General features: G+C 40.4%; 1 protein-coding gene across 5 annotated transcripts in view; it reads left to right on the top strand.

Moving 5' to 3' along the window:
- Positions 1–16,241, top strand: part of ctnna2 (catenin (cadherin-associated protein), alpha 2) — a 382,091-nt gene that overhangs the window by 363,880 nt on the left and 1,970 nt on the right. For all 5 annotated transcript variants that reach the window (XM_074629996.1, XM_074629998.1, XM_074629997.1 and 2 more), the window contains 3 exons: positions 656–837; positions 2,547–2,652; positions 14,674–14,808. In XM_074629996.1, the coding sequence (XP_074486097.1) occupies positions 656–837; positions 2,547–2,652; positions 14,674–14,808 (423 nt within the window). The remainder of the gene's footprint in view (positions 1–655; positions 838–2,546; positions 2,653–14,673; positions 14,809–16,241) is intronic.

The following is a 16,241-nucleotide window of genomic DNA, read 5'->3' as shown; positions in this document are numbered from 1 at the left end:
TCGACCTAATGGAAACCAGGTTACTCTTCCTTCCATCTCACCTCCCTGACATAATGTTGAACAAATGCATTATTCATTCTCTGGTCTAAGAAGCGAGGTAATTATACATTTATCTCCCAAATAATACCGGGTCCGTACCGCGCCTGTGACCTTGCCACAAGATTTATGCCATTTTGGACCTGCCCCCAAAGGCCGCCGAGGAAAAAATGAAGGCAAAAATGGATTTGCTTTTTATGGATATAGGATGTCAAGGGGTTTGAAAAGGTCCAGTCATAAAATGTAAAGTTTAGAACTTTATTTTGAAGCGTTTAAGAAGGACTCAGGCTCCAAACTTAGTGTTCAAGTTTTGTAGGGCGGATTAAAAAGTAGACCAAAGAGAAAAAAATAGAACAAATGGTACAGCTCTCCCCTTATATTATTTCCTTTATTCTCTTTCTCCTTAACTAATCCCTCTCCTTATTCGCCCCTTTCCTCATTTCCCTATCGTTCTCTCCTCCCCAACCTTATCTCTCTCCTTTACCTAAACTCTTCTCCTCTGGCATTTCCCTCATTCTGAGCAATCCTTCCAATTTATTCTGCTCAAATTTACTCCCTAACAGCCTCTTCCTGCTCCTCTAATGCTTTTGTTTCTTCCATGCTCCCCCGTTGCCTGCAGGCTATCATGGCGCAGCTTCCCCAGGAGGAGAAGGCTAAGATTGCTGAGCAGGTGGAGAGCTTCAGACAGGAGAAGTGCAAGCTGGATGCAGAAGTGGCCAAGTGGGACGACAATGGCAATGACATCATTGTGCTGGCCAAGCAGATGTGTATGATCATGATGGAGATGACAGACTTCACCAGGTAAAAATCACAAAGCAGCAAAATTTAAACCTGCAATGACTGATTTTTTTTTTGGGCCACTCAACAAGTTGATGTATTGTCACATTTTAAGTTCATACTGGATGGCTAATATGTTAGCAAACTATTGCTTAAACATCTAGACCTACACAAACTCTAGAAGGAAATATCTGGGTCTTTAGCTGCTAAACGCTCAGCCCAGTCGCCAAGAAGAAATGTTGGCGTTGTACGTTTCTGCAAACCAGGGACACATTGAATTTTTGCATTTGGACAGAAAAAGTTATGTAGTATAAAGAGCAAAAAGAGACACACCTGATAGGCGGGAGGGGAGGTGGATGGGTCCAACAAACACAAAGCTTTCTTCCAGGAGACAACTGTTCGTACGTATTAATGAAAAGTATTGAAGCGTGTTCATGAAATGTATTCCTGGTTTTGCAGAATCGTAGAATGCCAACGTTTTTTTTGCGAATGGGTTGTAAATTCTCCCGCTATGTTCACCAGTTGGTCGCTAACTTTGTTTTTCTGCTGTTTGATGCTGGGTAGGTAGTGTATAGAGGGTATCAGAGGTTTTCCACTGCAAGTAGCTACCTGCTGTTTCTGAAACAGGTTGATAAGAGCGGTGAGAGTGAACCAAAACAGAAATGTTGCGCCATAGAACCAAAACCGTGAGCTTAAAAAAGTGTCAGGTGATAATTCTCTGTGAGAATTTTTTGCAACCCTTTTCACATACAGTGTTTTCATCAATTGTTTATATAAAAAATATTGGAGCAGCAAAAATAAATCAAGTGGGATTGGTGAAAAACAACCCTGCCTCAAAGCTGCAAACTGTTTTGTGAAAGGCAAAGTGACCCAGACAACCTTTGTTTTGCTCAGACTACGTAGCGATGCTGTGATTCAAAGATATACTGTAATAGATAATCTGTTTGCATTAAGAATCTTGTCGCTTATGTTTACTAAAAGCCAGCAGCTTTCCTCTCAATCTCCCCCATCTGGGCTCAACATATCAGGGAAATCCCTAATGCCTAACTGATGGTTATCTGCCTCGTGTATGGATTTGTGAACCATTCCACTATTATATGGCATGGAACAAACCAAAAAAGAGAAAAAAAAAAAGAAAAATCAGAGCCACGAGTCATTAGTCATGAGTGATTATGGTGGTGCAGTGACTGCACCATTATTACTTGGCATTGACCCCAGTTACTCAGATTGGCATGAACAAACTGAGTGGAAATTTCAGCTTAGCGCTGACTAAAAATGAGACATCACACACAGGCAAACACACTTATCCAGCCACAATAACTTTCCCCGTGCTGGCAACTCAAGAAAAACACAACACAGAACAAAGGCTCAGTGGTTGGTCATTATTTCCCTCTCCTGTTCTATTTCCTACTGTAGCTGCTCTGAAAATGCTCCTGTTTTGCTGTTAAAAACAGAAACCATTTTGTTTTTGTTCTTTGTGATACAAAGCACGTCTTCAAGATACATCATTAGGGACAAAGGTATACTGTATTTGTACTATCCACTATCTGGGAAAAGCGTGTATTGTTGGTTGATTGTAATGTCTCATATACCTCCTGCCTGCCGCAGCAAATTAGCCGCTGCTGTACGCGCTCAGTTGTGAGCTTTATAGGGAAGCTCTGCATGTCCTCTGCCTCTGCAACTCCACCCACATTCCCTTTTTTCCTTCTTTCTCACTCCTTTAATTTTCCCAGAGGCAAAGGCCCCCTGAAGAACTCCTCAGATGTGATCAACGCAGCTAAGAAGATTGCAGAGGCCGGCTCCAGGATGGACAAATTGGCCCGCGCTGTTGCAGATCAGGTAACGTCTGCCACTGTCATTTATATCATTATACTTTTTATCTGAGACTGTCTCCGACTGTGTCATAGTAGCTGGCGGCGGAGCAAGTTTTTTGAGTTGGAGTAAGTGGGCATGGCCATTGGAAATCTTTAATGTGGGCATTGACAAGCCCAGCTGGAGCGGCGGGCTGTGTTGCCGCATGACTTTGCCTCCCAATGGGGCCAACACTGAGAGAGCAAGACAGCAGAACCAAGTTGTGTCTCTAATATAATTAGCTCCCAGCCGAGGTGTTGCATTCATTATCAGATGAGTACTTCTCTAAAACACGCTGACAGACCATTTTCAATATCTAATCAATCAGTGCTGTGCCTAGGGAAGACGGGAGCGAAAATAAATGCGGTGTGTACGCCGTGTATGTGTGCATACCGCAAATGAAGTGGGAGGTATTTCAGAATGCAGCACTCCAGGTAATGCATAATGTTCTTCTTCATTTCGTCTGTCTCTAATAAGCAGTGAGAATAAACTTAGGCACAAGACTCACTGATTTATTAAGGCAGCCTGTTGTCAATGTAATTGTAACTGCTGTTTGCTAGCAAACCCTTGGAATAATCATTGTTGGTTTCAGCATCACACGCTGGGCCTCTTTCCAGTGTTGCTTTGCTGAAGAAATGCTGGAGCTCACATCTTTTTTTCTGAAGTCCTGAAACTCACATGAGGCCTGCACACATGATCACCAACAAAGCTGCTGTACCTTTAGTTTCATGTGCCAAATTTCAAACCAGTCACTATACTTAAAGCTATAATATGCCAGAATTAAAAAAAAAAAAAAAAAGAATGTATAGACTGATCCAAAAATAATCCATCTCAATCATCACTTCTCACCCTCTTGAACTCTGTGGTGCTGTCTGTATTTGCCTGTTTATTCTCTTTTCTATTTATTTTGCTGTGTTCGGGACATTTCTGGGCTTCAGCAAAAACATATTTCTTGTTCTCACTAACGCCGTTCCCTCTCTTCATTCACTCTATAGCTGGCTCAACCATTGCTGCTCTCTCTCCCTCGCTCGCTCTTTTAGCCGAGGAGGAGGGGCCAACAATGAATGATAATAATAATAATGAAAACACAACGATTCTTAGTTTCATGTGATTGTACACTAAAGAAAACATTGTTATGAATATTATATTCCATTTCTTCGAATAGATCCCCCAAAATGTTACACACTGTGCCTTTAATATGTCAATGAAATTTCTCCTTTATATAAATGTCTGTGAATACCCATGCTATTATAATATTGATAACTAGATAACAAGATATTGATAAGTAACTAGTACTAGTGAATCATACCTCCGTAAAGGCTGCACAGTCCTCAAAATGTTCTTTGAAACCTGCATTAATTGTTTGTTTTTTATTTTTGTTTTTTGGCCACCTTGGGCCAGTGCAACGAGCTGTAAAGACAACATTGACATATAACACCACCTAGTAAATTTGATATAACAAATGTGTCAGCAAACAGCGGCTTATTTACACATCCAGCAGATACAGTAAGACAATATTCACTCTCCTTTCAGCTCTGTTTGACCGCTAACTCCTAAGAAAAGAGAAAAGGCATTTACTTTGTCTGTCTGCCGTTTGATGCTGGCCAGGTAGCGTACAGTTGGTTTATCAGAGCTTTGTTTACTCGCCTGCTGTACCTGGAAACGGTGCTGATGAGAGCCGTGAGACCGAATCAAAAACAGTAATGCTGCAGGCCGTAAAAAAACAGAATTATTAATGAAAGACACTGAAATGCTCCATAGAGCTGAAGGAAACTGCAGAGTCGTGTTCATCATCACACAAATGACCCCTTTCACATTACATGTAGTTATCTGATCGACTGGTGTAAACATATTGATTATACAAGCTTTAACAGAAGAAAACAGAAAACTGGAATTTCCATCTGGATCCAAATCTTCAAAATAATTATAAAAAGTATTAGAATACATGGGCCACAACTTTTTTCATTCCGTGTTAAAAAATTAAATTTGGACATAGGCCAGGTTTTATTGAGATGTCCTACTAACTAATTAGTTGGTCTGTTTTATAAAAAATACGAAGAATAAAACAAAAAAAATAACCTGCCCTTGACAAACCTTTCCAAGCCTTCATCACTATTTCCTGTGAAGGGATTTTATACTTATTAAAATCATTTCACATTAATTTAGGTGGCTGGTACTGAATTTTCATAATCAAATGAACATACGCAAGTTAAAGTACGCACAGAAACGTTGCTCAGGGTTAGTCAACTAATCAACTGTTTCAGTCTGAGTCAACTTAGATTTTAGTTGATCAGTCGCTTTTTTTACGCTTTTTTCATACATCATTTCATTCATTCATTCTTCATTTGTGTGATTCTTTGTGGAGAATCTCAGTTTTACAAATCCGTCGATTGAATCAACTAATCAGTTAGTCGACAAAATCCTATGAGTGTCAGTCAACCAAGAATTTCTTTGTTCGAGGACAGTCCTAGGATGCGGTTTATCAGTACAAAGACATAGTTTTCGCCTCTTTCTGTACATTTCTTTATCCCGTGCCTTTTTGTGACAATATGTGACTTCACGACAGAATCCGTGTTTCCATTGACATATTTTTATTCGCATTTTAAAGTATCGCATTAGAAAAGCTGTATGGAAACGGCAAAATTCGATAAAACTTCCTCAATTGCGAGAAAAAGGTTTTTACGCTCGTTTGAGGTGGTTTTGCCCCGAAAAACAATTCATGTGCTAAATAGATTATGGAAACGGTTTTGCCGAATAAATTCTGATGTGGCGAACATTTAACTCACATGACTGATCGACTGTTTCTGCTGTCAGCTTCTTCTCAGATATTCCCATAACGTATACGAATGCTTGTCTTCGCCTCCGGACAGCATTTACTGTATATGGCCAATACGAGCTGACAGAATAATTAAAACTTGCGCAATTGAAACACATTTTTCTATCGTAGGTTGGCCAAGCCGACTTGTTTTGTTTCTGGTTCGCAACCTCTATATCTGCTTTTCTGTTTACTTGCAGATTACAGCCATGCATAGCCTCGCGTAGCCTCTATCGCCTATTTCTGACCAAAACTGCGCTGTAACGGAGTTTATTCTCTCCAAACCAGTTGATGGAAACGCGCCTGATTCACATTTCTTTTTTTTGCAACCTTTTAAAAAGTTTGCTTACAATTTGGCTTGACAATTGAATGGAAACACGGCTAGTATGTGGGCAAGCCTTCCGCTATTAGCACAGCGCAGCATGCCTCTCAGTTTGAGCGGTCGTAGAGTCTGTTGAGCATTCAGCTGACCAGAAGGCATCTTTAGTCAGAGCTGGCACTGTTCTTCTCATGTGACACTGTCCTGCTCTCCAGAGCATATTGCACTACTGAACAAAGGTTCAAGCTATGAATACATAACTGTCTGTCACGCAGTAATTACCACAAACAGAGAGATGAAAAGTGAGAGTTTTAATCTGTTAGCGTCTTGTTTCACATTGCGTCACATTTTTAATGTGTCCATGTGTGAGAACATTTGTCTCAAGAAGCCGGTCCCGGTCTGCGTCACGGCTTGTTGTTTAGAGCAGGATCTGGGACAGAAATGACAAAGTAAGCATGAACTTGTGTTTGTGTGCTCATGTATTCATTTCTTGGCTCGTGGGCTGCCGAGTGACGATCGGTGTTTAACAGGGTTTAGGTGGGAGTGAATCTGTCACATGGCAAATCAGTGGCAGAGCCTGTGTCTGAATCAACAGTTGCTGTAATGAAAAGAGCAGGTGGCTTGCCATTTTTAATTCTCACTTAAATGGTTCCTAGACCAGTGTTTACTGAATATTCAAAGCCTTCTGTTACACTTCCAGAAACATCAGAGCTATGTTCAGGAAATAAAGAGGGGCTTGAAGACATTTTCATTTCCAACATATATTTATTATAAAAGTCTTTTCATGTGAGGCATTTGCGGCATCTGTTTGCCATACCGTTCAGTGAATGGAATGAGTTATTAAAAAGTTAAAACAGCAAAAGTTTGATTTTATGAAGCATCTTATTGGAATTCCACATCAGATAACATAACATGATTATTTGTCCTGTTGCATATGAAAAAGACAAGTATTTTGCATTCCCACATTGTTGTAGGTAACCTGTGTTTATCGAGAGCACTGTGGCTTGACGGTAAGAATAAAGGCTGCTCCGCTGCTTTCAGACAGGTCCCTTAAGTAGCAAACCGTGTCGCCATGACTCCACATCAGCCCTATTGATGAACAAGTGTGAAGCAGAAGGCAATTCTGCGTGGAACGGTGGAAGGACGGCGAGCTCTTTCATAGTCATTTAAGCACAGCACTTGACGTAGAAAAACCCCTCGAGGCAACTCACCCCATTTCACTCCAGCAATGCCTTTTTTTCTACTCTATTTCCCCCACTCCATTTCCCTCACTCTGCTTCATTCTTTAAGTATGCTTCCTACAGACACAAGCAACGTAGTGGAGGACAGCTGTACAAACATTAAGCACACCTATTCAGACATACATTTATTGTTGAGAGTCATGAACAGCAGTGGCATACAACAGTATCGCTCTGCTTGAGACGGGCAGCGTTTGATTGCAGCACCATCTGGCTTCAGATATACCTGTGCAGGTGGTCGTTGTTGATGTCTGTACATTCATGTAGTTATGTCAAAGGTGTTTAATTCAATATCCAGAGCATTAATATAGAAGCAAACAACAATTTGCTGAATAAAACTATAGAGAAGTAATGTCTACCTGAGCAGAGAATGAAGTCGCTCTCCCTCTGAGTGTGTTGTAATCGTGAGCGTGTCCCACTGGTAGTTCACGGCCGCCCCTCTGCACTGCGCTCATGCGGCGGTTACAGCTGATAATGCTGTCCCGAGTGTCGGCATCATTGCAGAAGCGTAGATTCATGCAGAGGCAATAGATATGCTCCCAATCTGGCATTTAGCACCTTTAAGGTATAGTATTGTAGAGTATAGTGTGTTGTTATTTAAAGGTCCTCAAACAGGACTAAGTAATGCAATTCTTTGAGGGCTATTTTTAGACATGGATTAATACTGTTTGGTGCATTAGCGAGTATTTACAGCAGCAGGACAGTGCATCTGGGATTGACTCAAAATAAACTACAGTAGCAGTGTTTACTGTAATGAAGGAACATGTCACTCAGTGCAACCGTGTGTCTCTCTGATGTGTAGTTTTGGGACAAAAATGGAAGTCTGTGTTGGAATAAGTGAAAATAAATCAGGCTACACGGACAATTTGTTTGTTGAATCAATTCATTGTTGGTTTTGGTCTTCTCTTGGGATTTGTTGACAGTAATAACAAATAGAGTATGTCCAGCCTTGTCTTTTAACTGTGGTTTCCAGTCACATTTCCTGATTTATTTCCTTGTCATTTCATTCAAGGATACTTTTCTTTGTAGCTGTAGTCTGTAGCTCAGTGGGTAGAGTAGTCGTCTTTTAACCGGTTCGATCCCCGGTTCCTACTGCTGCACATCAAAGCGTTTTTGAGCGAGACACTTAACCCCAAATTGCTCTGCAGGCGCTTTACAGCGGCCCACTGCTCCTTAAAAATGCTTAAGATGGGTTAAATGCAGAGGTCAAATTTCATGTATGCACCTGTGACGAATATAATAAAGTTTACATTTCTTTTGTGTTTGCACTCATGTGAACTTTCAGTTTGAACACCGGGAAGTGTTAAAGTATGTGTCAAGTAATTGTTTCTAAGTGATGCTTAACACATGCAGATTTTGAAGATAGGCGTTCAGACTTCCAGGTTTCACTTTAGTTGTCACAGCGGAAGGGCCTGTCGCATTGAATGCAGAACAACAAGAGCAAAGCTCCTGTCGCCTCCACTGACAGCAGTGAAACCAAGTGTGACTGATGTGTAATTAAAAGGCTTCTCAGTAAAAACAAAAACTACAGTTTAACCGGAGATGGCTAGAGAGGAGTCAGTGCTAACTATCTTCAAAAGTCAGTGCTGTCGCTGAGTGCAGAATTGTGAGCTTTTCAGGAAGTAAGAAAAAATGACCAAAATACACATTTTGCGTATTTTTTTTTAAAAGATTTTCTCTGCTTTAAATCTAATATCATTTATCATGTTATGTAAGTGTCTTACTCTTCCTTCATATCTTTAGATGCAAAGCATTTCTGCAGGCATAAAGTCACACTGTAGCTAAAAATATGTGTATCATATCTACAGTATGTGTTCAGATATGACTCAGTTCTGACTCCAAGAAGGAGTGAAATCTTTGACGCAAATTAGGGCAAATGAAGGTAGTTTAAAACCACCTTCATTGCCACCTTGAGCTGTGTGTCACAGCCTCTCTGCAGCTCCAGCTGTTGACCCTGTCATTGAGCAGCCAAATCAGCATGCCAAACCATATATCTAACTTCCTGTTGTTTGTTGAACACCAGCATGCACCTGTCCCTTTTACCTCACACAGTATCTTTTCCTCACCTCTCTCCCCACGCATCCCCCCTGCGACTCTCTCGCACCGACCTGAGGAGGCACGTCACGTCTCCCGAGACAAATCTGAGGCTGCCGCAAAGTGATTTAAAGCTGCAGTTGGTAGCTTTGAGTGATTATGATACTTTTTTTTTTCACTATGTCTTGACAGTAGTGCATGAGACAGGTGATTTGCGGAAAAAATATTTTACCTCTGTGTCCTCCTGTGCTCCGTAATTGCATTTGCCATATTCCACCGCATGAAAGAAAAACAACCAATCAGAGCCGAGCAGTCTCTCAAGCAACTGTCAATCACTGCTCACGAAACTTGCCATCTCCGATCAAACGGTCAAACTAGGGAGCTCTGATCAAATGTGAGTTAATATACTGTTACTGTAATGCCTATTTCTCTCCTCAAATGTTTTCAGAAACATCTTTGTAGTGTACTGTTTAGCTATAGAATGAGAAAGTTTGCTCCGGCTGGTAGGCGGTGATTGGTTTTGGCTCGATTGTTTTCAACATGGCGGCCGGGTCATAAACTTTCCCATTTTCCATCTAAATAGTACACTACAAGATGTTTCTGAAAACATTTGAGGCGAGAAATAGGCATTACAGTAACAGAATATTGATTCATATTTGATCAGCGCTGCCTTGTTTGACCGTTTGATCAGAGTCTGCGAGTTTCGCAAGCAGTGATTGACAGCTGCTTTTGAGACTGCTCAGCTCTGATTGGTTGATTTAGTTTGGGTGTGGTGAAAAGTTGCAAATGCCATTAGGAGCACTATGAGGACACAGATTACCTGGCTCATGCCCTACTCTCAGGATATAGTGACGGTTAACTAACAGCTTTAAGGAATAAAAAAAAGGAAAGAAATCTATATGAATGTTACATAAAATTACATTTATTTTTCAGTTTTTTTTCTCTATTTCCAGTCTTTTTGCAAAAATGTGGATACTCTCACCTCTTTAGGCCTCTGCAAATCCTTTAAATAAATCAATATAACAAAAGAAAGGTCTGAGTTCAAGGTCACCTGTCAATTTAAGCCATCTCAAACATCCACATTTTCCCTTTACACCTATTATAACTATGCTGCTTTTTGCTCTTCATACTAATACCCCAGGAATAAGTTAGAAGAAGAGCCAACACATGTTCCATGTTCTCACAGCACATGCTGACCATGTACTGATCTGTATGTTGCAACATGACAGCTTGCAGTAACAGCTTCTAATGTAATGCTAATGTGGCAGATTCAAATGAAGTCATTTTTCACAAAAAGAACAGGATGTTTGAAAGATTAACACAAATGAGAACACCAGGTCACGATACTTCTGTTAGATAATGGTGATCCGTGTTCCTTTTTCTTTTGAGAACTGTAATGTGCAAAATGCCATATTGTGTGATAAAACAGAAGGAAGAAGGAAAACAAGTAAATTAGGTTTTTCTACTTACATATAATGGGTGGTTTCTGTATGTACTGGAACACAGTAGTGCTCAGTGTTTGTTGGAGATGCCAGACACTGGATGAGCAAATAGAAAGATGACCGGCTCTCTTGAAGTAACTGAAAGATGACAGCTTACCATCAGAGGGACTGTAGTTGTCCAGTCGGCTAGAAGGCATATTGTGTAACTGCGTGTAACATGCTCTATTTGAATCTGTCATTGTGTCTTCATGTCATCCTTCTCTCTCTCAAACGTCTCTCCACTATACTATTGGATATGTCCTGAAGCAGATATAAGAATCATATAGAAAAATGCCATAATTAAAGAGAAACCGCAAAAAGAGGTGAAGTGAAATAACCGACTTACTATTTTTTTACACTCTGAATAATTTAGGAAAGGTCAGTCTCTGCCTGCTTATAAATGCTGCGTCAGTGTGAGGTGTGACTTGTGTTTTGACAGACTGCCACACTCTGATAGAGTGTTGCCCTCATCTCAGCACCAGAGTTCATATCATCTTCCTGAATTATCCATCAGGAGCACATTTCATTCATTTAGGGCCCGATTATGCAGATGGTTTGTGGACTGTGGTTTTGAAGCCTCGAGTTCGGCATTTGGACGTCGCCATCTAGGTTTTTGGTCATTGCCATCTTGATTTTTTGGCAGTCGCATCTTGGTTTCATGAACTGAAAACACACTGTAAAAGGGTTCAAGTTGTAAGACGAAAACACGGACAACTCCCAGACCAGACAACGGCAGTGTAGCGACCTGTCAATCGCAAGGTAGCCAGGCCCTAAAGCATCCCCTGCTTTATGGTCTATTTTATTCTAAATGGGACCATAATTTACTAAATGAACATCATGCTGTATTGAAGAAGACTTGAAACTAGCGATTGAGACCATAAACTCATGTTTACAATGTTTACCGAGGTAATAAATCAAGTGAGAAGTAGGGTCATTTTCTCATAGACTTCTATACAATCTGACTTCTTTTTCCAACCAGAGGTGTGGCTGTTAGAAAGAATGCAAGATTAAGACACTTTTGCCTTGCCTTCACTTTTCAGACCCGCTTAGGTTAGAGGGAGTTTCAGAAAGACTGAGCAAAGTGAAGCACGCTAGTCTGTAGAGAACAATTTTTCACTATGAAGGACAGAGAGAGAGAGAGTGAGAGATAGCGAAAGAGAGCTTTGTGGGCCTTGCAAAGTAATGGGCCATACAGTTTATTTACATCAACAGGGAATCTGTGGAAGAAATGGACTATTAGTCAACTGTACAAGAGGGAACAATTGTGTCATGTCTGCATCAAACTTGCCTGGGGGAAGCTGTGTGCTTGTGTGTGTGCGTGCGTGTGTGTGTGTGTGTGTGTGTGTATGTGTGTGTGTGTACGTGTGTGTATGTGCCAGCAGTGTAAAGTGCAGTTAGCAGGGATGCTAGCCAGGAATTGGCAATGCAGTGTTAATGCCCCGGGAGAAGCTTCCCTCTGCCTCACTGGCTGCTCTATGAGCTAGTAGCTCCACCTCAGTCTGCACTCAGCGCCACTGACTGAGAGGAGGCTGGATGCTGGTGGCAGCTTTGCTCTTATGTACTGTGTTGTTCTAAGTCCCGCTCTGATAGCGGCCATAACTATAAATGCAAATCATGCATTGAATTGCTCTTTGCAATTATGTGTGTGGGTTGACGAAACAAACATTTCATTTCACTGTGAAAGACTGTGTTTTGCTCCCTATTTGTGACCAGCAGTGAATTGGCACTGGCCAATCAATACTGTTTGTCTTAGCACGAGAGGCCCTTTCTCATAGAAAAAGGAGAGAAGACAGGCGGCAGTGAACGCCGTAAGTCCTGGAGGGGGTATATTCATATCACAGCTCTATGTTTAACTCGCCACCCCCCTCTACCCGAGCCCACAAGACAAGGAAATGAGATGTGCATTTCCCCACACCGTGCTGCTGAATGTCCTAGTTAGGACCGTTTAATATTAATGGCTAGAAGGAAGGTGTTGCTACAAAATGATGCTCACAGTGTTTAAGCAACTGATGCAGTGTTGTTAACCCACTGGGAGCTTAGTGGGCCATAGCTGACTCCTGGAAGGCTTCCAGATGGAATAATAGGGGCAAACTGTGTGATAGTAGGAGACCTGAGGAGGCTGTCCTCGTGTTCCCTGTTTGGTCCATTTGCTGCACTGTATGATTGGTTTATTCGCTGTTGAAGTAGCAACAAAAAGGCCAGCAGGACCAGGTCAACTGGACTTCTGGTTTAAAACAAAATAGAGTACAGAAGAAGAATAAGAAGGATACATAGAAAGCTTGGCTGGTGTGGCAGCAGGTCTTTATGTGTCTCAAAGCATTCTGTCCATTCATTGCTGATTGATCTGTTTTCTTCTTGGGCAACACGCTGTGACAAACTTGTTTCATGTGAAATTAATTTGAAAGGAGTTTGACGCCCTGCAGTGTAACTCAACGTGCCTTTGAAACTAATGCTTGCAACAAACCACCATTGAAAAAAAAAAAAAAAAAATGCTGAACAACATCTCCCAGGCTCAGTGCAGACAAATGTAATTAGCAACGCAAAATGCTGGAACCGTACTGTTTTTGTTAGGACTGTTGTTCTTGGTTTTCTGCTTTAAAAAACGTCTGCAACATCAGAGACCTCGATTCCTAAAACAATCCAATTTGGTAGAGAATTCACATCTCAAACCTTTTTGTGGAAAAACACACACCATTTAAAACCAGATGGTAGGTCTGTAATAAGCAGCTTTGGTTTTTTGGCTGTAAATAAGGCCAAGAACCTTTTTTTTCCTACAAATTCTTTGGCGCAGTGACAAATCTGTTGCCTTGATGGCTTTATTTTTGGTCTTGATATAATTATATATCCTTTCTGTCAGCTAGCCAACCGTTGGCTCTTTGTTCATCACAGATGATCCAGTTTTAACCTAAAACAAAGCATGGACCTCCTGAATTAACCAGCATTACAGCATTTCACAGCACAACATTGTGAAAACAGTTTGGCGCTGGTGCTCAAATTGAGAAACATTTTACCAAAGACTTGCAAACAGGAAGAGAGATGCTAGTTTGCATTTTGCCCAATAACTCCTTATAGGGCTGCAACTAAAGATTATTTTCATTGATGATTAATCTGTTGACTAATTTCTCAATTAATTGATTCGTTGTTTGGTCTATTAAATGTCATAAAATGGTGAAAAATGTCGATCAGTGTTTCCCAAAGCCCAAGATGACGTCCTCAAATGTCTTGTTTTGTCCACAAGTCAAAGATATTCAGGTTGCTGTCATAGAGGAGTAAAGAAACCAGAAAATATTCATATTTATGAAGCTGCAATCAAAGAATTTTGGGGTTTTTTTTACTTAAAAAATTACTCAAACAGATTAATGGATCATCAAATCCTTGATGGATTATGAATTCTGACTTACATTTCATTTATTTCAAATATTTCGCCCTTACAGTCCATTTGAATAGACTTTGAGTGCATCTAAAATCACTCCTAATTACCTCATTACAGTACTTGACTAGTGCACTAGTCGTAAGTGTCCTTAATCTCAATTTACTGCTCACTGTAGAGTACATTATGAAGTGTCTATTACAAAAGAAGTAGTGAAAGAGTAAACAAGGGAGTGATTTTGGACACAGCCTGTGTCAGTATGTAACAACCTGGAGTGCCTGGCAGAAGAGATATTGTATCTCAGTGGGACCTTTCTGGTTGAATAAAGGATAAAAAACAAATAAATATGTAAATAGGACTTGAGGCATAATCCCTTAATGTTATACAAATGATATGGATTATACGGCCAGATGTGTGTCAAAGGACGTTAAGAATCCAAAGTGTCACCACGAGGCCAATCATTAAACAGCAGATATTGCACAGTAGCCTCAATCTCCCAAATTGAACATTAATCATATTTATACAACCTACTTTCTTTTTTGTATTAGGAATACTGTCATGCACAAAATGCCTGATATAGTAAAGACACTAAATGTCAGAGTCATGAGACTTAATACAAATATCCGCCAAGGCCATAAATGTGTGTCAAGCCACTTTCAGTTGCTTTGTAAAAACGAATGCTCACTTATGACTATTATTATGTTTTCTGTGTTTTGACAACGTGTTTCTCTTTGTTCCTCTTTTCCATTCAGTGCCCTGATTCGGCGTGCAAACAGGATCTGCTGGCCTACCTGCAGAGAATTGCCCTGTACTGTCATCAGCTCAACATTTGCAGCAAGGTGAAAGCTGAGGTTCAGAATCTGGGTGGAGAGCTCATCGTGTCCGGGGTAAGTCCGTCCATACAGAGCAGCTCCACTATCGCTGATGCTCCAGATAGGCTTTTAAGGCTCGAACCACTAGACAAGTCAATTTAAGACAAGTTTCATGCTCTGCACTGCGGGTGGGCAAACCTTTTAGTTCAAGGTCATGGTGAAGCTCGGAAGACCAGATGAAGGGTCATGCAGAATAAGACTGATGCAATTATTTCATACCGATTACCATCTAATAATACCAGAAAGATGCACCGCAGGCTTTTCTCCATTTGTGTTTTTCATGCCTCATGAACCCTATTATCCCTGGTCAAACTAAAAATCAGTCAATTATCCAATCCTGCTTGCATTTGACATTTAACTTTACTAATTTGTGGCATATTCTCCATTTCAAAGCTTTTCAGTTTTAATGAAAAAGTATTTAATTTATAGTAATATATTATAGTTTGAGCAGAATTTTTCTTCATAATAATCCAAGTCTCCCCTCAACACTCTTATATTCTTCTTTTGTAACTTTGATAAAATATAACAAATCCACCTGCAAAACCGACACTTTATAATCTCTTCATAAAGCCAATAAATACTGTTTGGTTCAAATAAAAGGAAAAGTCTTCAATACATGTTTTCAAGCAGCCTTCAGATGTAGATGTGAGAAGATTTCCCTTTTAAAGTGGAGTTTTGTTAGAAGTCAGTTCATTCTACAACATCAATATTGATCGGTATGTATGCAGGTGTGTGTATCTGTGGACATGTATTTTATGTTTATGTTTATTTTTATTTATGCCTCCGCATCTGGGACAGCTGTGGCCGGAGGCATTATGTTTTACCAAATCTCAGAAACGTCATGATGGAGTTTCTTCTGATTCGTATTTGGCCATAACTCAAGAATTCATAGGCTATTTATGACAATTTTACACAAATATCTAACAGGATAAAATGATGAAGTGATGACACACACACTGGTTGGCGGAGGCATACAACCGCGAGGCAGTAATTTTATCTTTTTATGCCTCCGTGCCGTTGACAGCTGTGGTCAGAGGCATACTGTTTTTGGGTTATCCGTCCGTTCGTCCATCTGTAGGTACATACGTCCATCTAATTCTTGTGAACACGATATCTCAGGAATGCCTTCAGGGAATTTCATCACATCTGGCACAAACATCCACTTGGACTCAAGGATGAACTGATTAGATTTTGGTGGTCAAAGGTCACTGTGACCTCACAAAAAAACTTTTTTGGCCATAACTCAAGAATGCATATGTTAATTATGACCCTTTCACACAAATGTCTAATAGGATAAAATGATGGGGCGGTAATTGTAGTTTAGTGATGCACCAGTCTCATATACCTCATTGGTGTCTGTGCAGATACCGACATTATCAAACTGATCAGGTATCGATTTTTATTTAAGGTATATAACACAAAATCACAACTTTGCTTTAGAGAGCTTT

Source organism: Sebastes fasciatus, chromosome 3 (assembly GCF_043250625.1).
Source record: "Sebastes fasciatus isolate fSebFas1 chromosome 3, fSebFas1.pri, whole genome shotgun sequence".
In the NCBI taxonomy this organism is placed as follows: Eukaryota; Metazoa; Chordata; class Actinopteri; order Perciformes; family Sebastidae; genus Sebastes; species Sebastes fasciatus.
The sequence above is the reverse complement of the archived record's forward strand: the minus strand, read 5'-3'. Positions and strand labels throughout refer to the sequence as shown.